This window comes from Geospiza fortis, unplaced genomic scaffold (genome assembly GCF_000277835.1).
Source record: "Geospiza fortis unplaced genomic scaffold, GeoFor_1.0 scaffold27, whole genome shotgun sequence".
NCBI lineage: Eukaryota > Metazoa > Chordata > Aves > Passeriformes > Thraupidae > Geospiza > Geospiza fortis.
In genome coordinates this window covers 3,150,020-3,153,327 of record NW_005054329.1, presented here as the reverse complement: position 1 = coordinate 3,153,327, position 3,308 = coordinate 3,150,020, and the positions used below count along the sequence as shown (strand labels likewise).

The 3,308-nt window shown below is 56.5% G+C and overlaps 1 protein-coding gene across 1 annotated transcript in view; it reads left to right on the top strand.

The window, feature by feature from the left end:
• RXRA (retinoid X receptor alpha) overlaps window positions 1–3,014 on the top strand; it is a 35,628-nt gene extending 32,614 nt beyond the window's left edge. Inside the window, exon 9 of the mRNA XM_005421256.2 lies at window positions 801–3,014. Coding sequence (XP_005421313.1) covers window positions 801–948 — 148 coding nt within the window. The 3' untranslated portion in view covers window positions 949–3,014. The remainder of the gene's footprint in view (window positions 1–800) is intronic.
• The last annotated feature ends 294 nt before the right edge of the window (window positions 3,015–3,308 follow it).

Below are 3,308 nucleotides of genomic sequence, written 5' to 3'. Positions count from 1 at the left end.
TCTCAGAATTTTCCACTGCAAGAAAACTGAAAAACAACTTCTAGCTTAAACTGTAATGTACTGACTTTTAGTGATTGGAGAGCAGTAACATGAATATGGTAATTATAGTAGTTATGATGGGCTATAGATAAAAAATAAGGTATAGATTGGTTGTTCTGTATTAAGATGCTCAGCAAAGTATAGAATGCATTTGTAGCCAAAAGAAAAGTCTATAATGCACTGTAACCCAAACTCAGGGTCTCCAGGGCTGCCTGCAGCTGGAGCTGACAGCTGTAGGCACAGCTCTGTCACCCACAGCCCTGGGCTGCTGTAGCTCATGGATACAACAAACTGCATTTTGGAGAGCCGCCTGGAGTCCCCCATCCCTCATTTTGGCTCTTACAGTGGCGCCCAACATGGGGCCCCATTGGTGAGAGCCTGAATGAGGGACACAGGTCTCCTGGAGCTGACAGCTGTAGGCGCAGGCTCCGCTATCTGCAACCCTGGACTGCTGTAACATCTTGGATACAACAAACTGCATTTTGGAGAGCTGCCTGGAGTCCCACATCTCTCATTTTGGCTCTTACAGTGGTGCCCAAGGTGGGGCACCATTAGGAAGAGCCTGAATGAGGGACACAGGTCTCCAGGGCTGCCTGCAGCTGGAGCTGACAGCTGTAGGCACAGCTCTGTCACCCACAGCCCTGGACTGCTGTAACTCATGGATACAACAAACTGCATTTTGGAGAGCAGCCTGGAGTCCCCCATCCCTCATTTCAGCTCTTACAGGGATGTCTGACCGTGCCGTGTCTCCCTTCCCCCAGGTTTGCCAAGCTCCTGCTCCGCCTCCCAGCCCTGCGATCCATCGGCCTGAAATGCCTGGAGCACCTCTTCTTCTTCAAGCTAATAGGGGACACGCCCATCGACACCTTCCTGATGGAAATGCTGGAAGCGCCGCACCAAATGACTTAGAGAACTCTGCTGGGTCAGTCCCTCGCCCGGCCGGGCTCCCTGGGGGCCCTTCCTCTGCTTTCCTCGGCCCCAGCCCGTGTCCCTCCCTGCCGCCCCCAGGGCCACAGGCACCGTCTGCTCCGGGGCCCCCCCGGCCTCCTCCTCCCTGTCCGTTCGCTGTCACTGCTGCGTCTCCAGACCTGCTCGCTGGTTCCCTGTGCTACTTGTAGAGAGGAGTGGGAGCGGTGAGAGCTTTCCCAACCCCTGCCCCCCCCCAGCCGTGCCATGAGGTTTGGGATGAGCCACCGCGGGGCTGGTGTCACCCCCAGCCCTCCCCTGGGGACAAGGACAGTGCCAGCCCTCGGGGGCAGTGGGGTTTGGACGAGCCCGAGGGGATTGGTTTGGACTCTGCCAGATTTGCAGCTGGGCTATTTTCAGAGGATGGGGGTTTTGGAAAAAAAAAAAAAAAAAAAAGAGAGAGAAGAAGAAGACAAAAAAAAAAAAGAAAAAAAAAAAGAAAAAATTTCTATTTTTGGTTTCTAACTATTCTTAGTAGTCTCGGTTAGTTACTTTGCGGAGGGAGAGGCCGTGCCCCCTGAATGACTCACCCCTGGCTGCACAGAGCCTTCTCCTTCCACTTCAGAGCATTTGGAATTGGGCTGAATCCCCCCCAAAGCACGGCGGCTGTGGCACAGGAAATGCCCTTTGGCCACCCCGGAGAGCACCCGGGCATCGCTGCCCACCCCAGAGGTGTGGACATGAGCCAGCTGCAGTGCTTGCTTTAAGGCTGCCAGGGACTCCCCATGGCCCTTCCCCAGCTCCTGGGGGCTTGCTGGGACCCCTGGCCTCAGCACAGCATCCCAGTACATCCCAGTGCTGCCCCAGCACATCCCAGCGCTGCCCCAGCATCCCACCGTGACCCCACTCCGGGGTTTTGGGGTTTCGGCTCACCCAGGAGGCTGCTCCTGTTCCTTCAGCCCTGCCAAACACTGCAAGGCAACAATTAGTGGGAGGGCTCGGCCAGGCTGGTTAATTGCAGCTGTTAATTAGTGGTGAAGCAAGAACAGGGCTCCCCCTCCCCTGGATCTCCCCCGTGGGGGTGGGAGGGCCTGGCTGGGTGGGGGATGTGGCAGTAGCATCATCCCTGTCCTCTCCGGGATTCTGAGAGCACCAAAAGCACCTTGGCTTTTGCACAACCCTTTCCTTGAGTCTTGGTGACAGGATTTTGGGGGTTAGGGACAGGAATGTGCCCAAGCCCCACGGGGTGGGATTCTCCCAGGAGTGTGTGGCCAGCGAGGGAGCCATTCCCCTTCACTTCCCTCCTCATCTCCTGTGCCCCCACCAAAAACACGAGAAAAAACAAAGCAGAGGGAATGATGAGGGATGTTGGGAAGGTTTCCCCTCCTTGGCAGGATGGACACACTGTGCCTGTGGCCAAGGGCTTCCCCACCACTTCCATGTGCTCTGTGCTTTAAAAAGCAAAGGATGAGGTCCCAAAAATCTCTTCTTGCTCCCCATGGTTTGCAGCTGGTTGAAAACTCCTTTGTTCCTGGAGGGGGATGGAGCAGCACCCACCACCTCACTCCCACCTCTGTTTTGGAGGGGACACTGTTGCCCCGTGCCTGTTGCCATCCCAGCTGGCAGCTAGGGTGCCCAGCTCCATCCCCTGCAGCTCCAAAATAAAAAAAACCACTCAGGATTTAGGATTTCAGGGGCAGCTCCCCCCGGGGCTGGCCCGAAGTGGCGAATCGGCAGAGGCAGGCAGAGCCTTGGCTCTGTTTCCCCAGCAGCCTGCAAGCCACTGAAAAAATTATTAAACAGCTTCACCCTGCAAGAATTTGCCAAGAAAACGAGGCAGGAGAAATGAAATCTGGCAAGGGTGCCAGGAAACACGAGCAGGCTGTTCCCTGCCAGCGCGGGGCTGGCGCAGCCCCAGGGAGGTGGAGGAGCCCCCAGCCCCGAGCCCACCCAGCCCCTGGGCAGCCCCCAGGCCCCGGCAGAAAGGAGCTTGGCACAGAGGAGAAGCTTTGGGGAGGTTGGTGGATGTTGCACTAGGATAAACCCGCTGGTCTCTGGTGGGTTGAGCCACTTTTCCCATCCCATCCCATCCCATCCCATCCCATCCCATCCCATCCCATCCCATCCCTTTCCATTCTGTCACGTTCCATTGTCTTCTATCCCATTTTTCCCCATCTGTCCCCATCCCATCCCATCCTCATTAGCGTCTGACCTTACAAAGCCAAGGGGGAGGCTCTGCAGGCCCCAAGCTCCAGGTCAGGCTCATCCCCGTGCCTCAGTTTCCCTGCTGGAGCAGCACAGCCCCAATCCATGCCCATGGTGGAGGGGATTTTGGGAAAGGCTGAGCCTTGTCCTGGGGATTT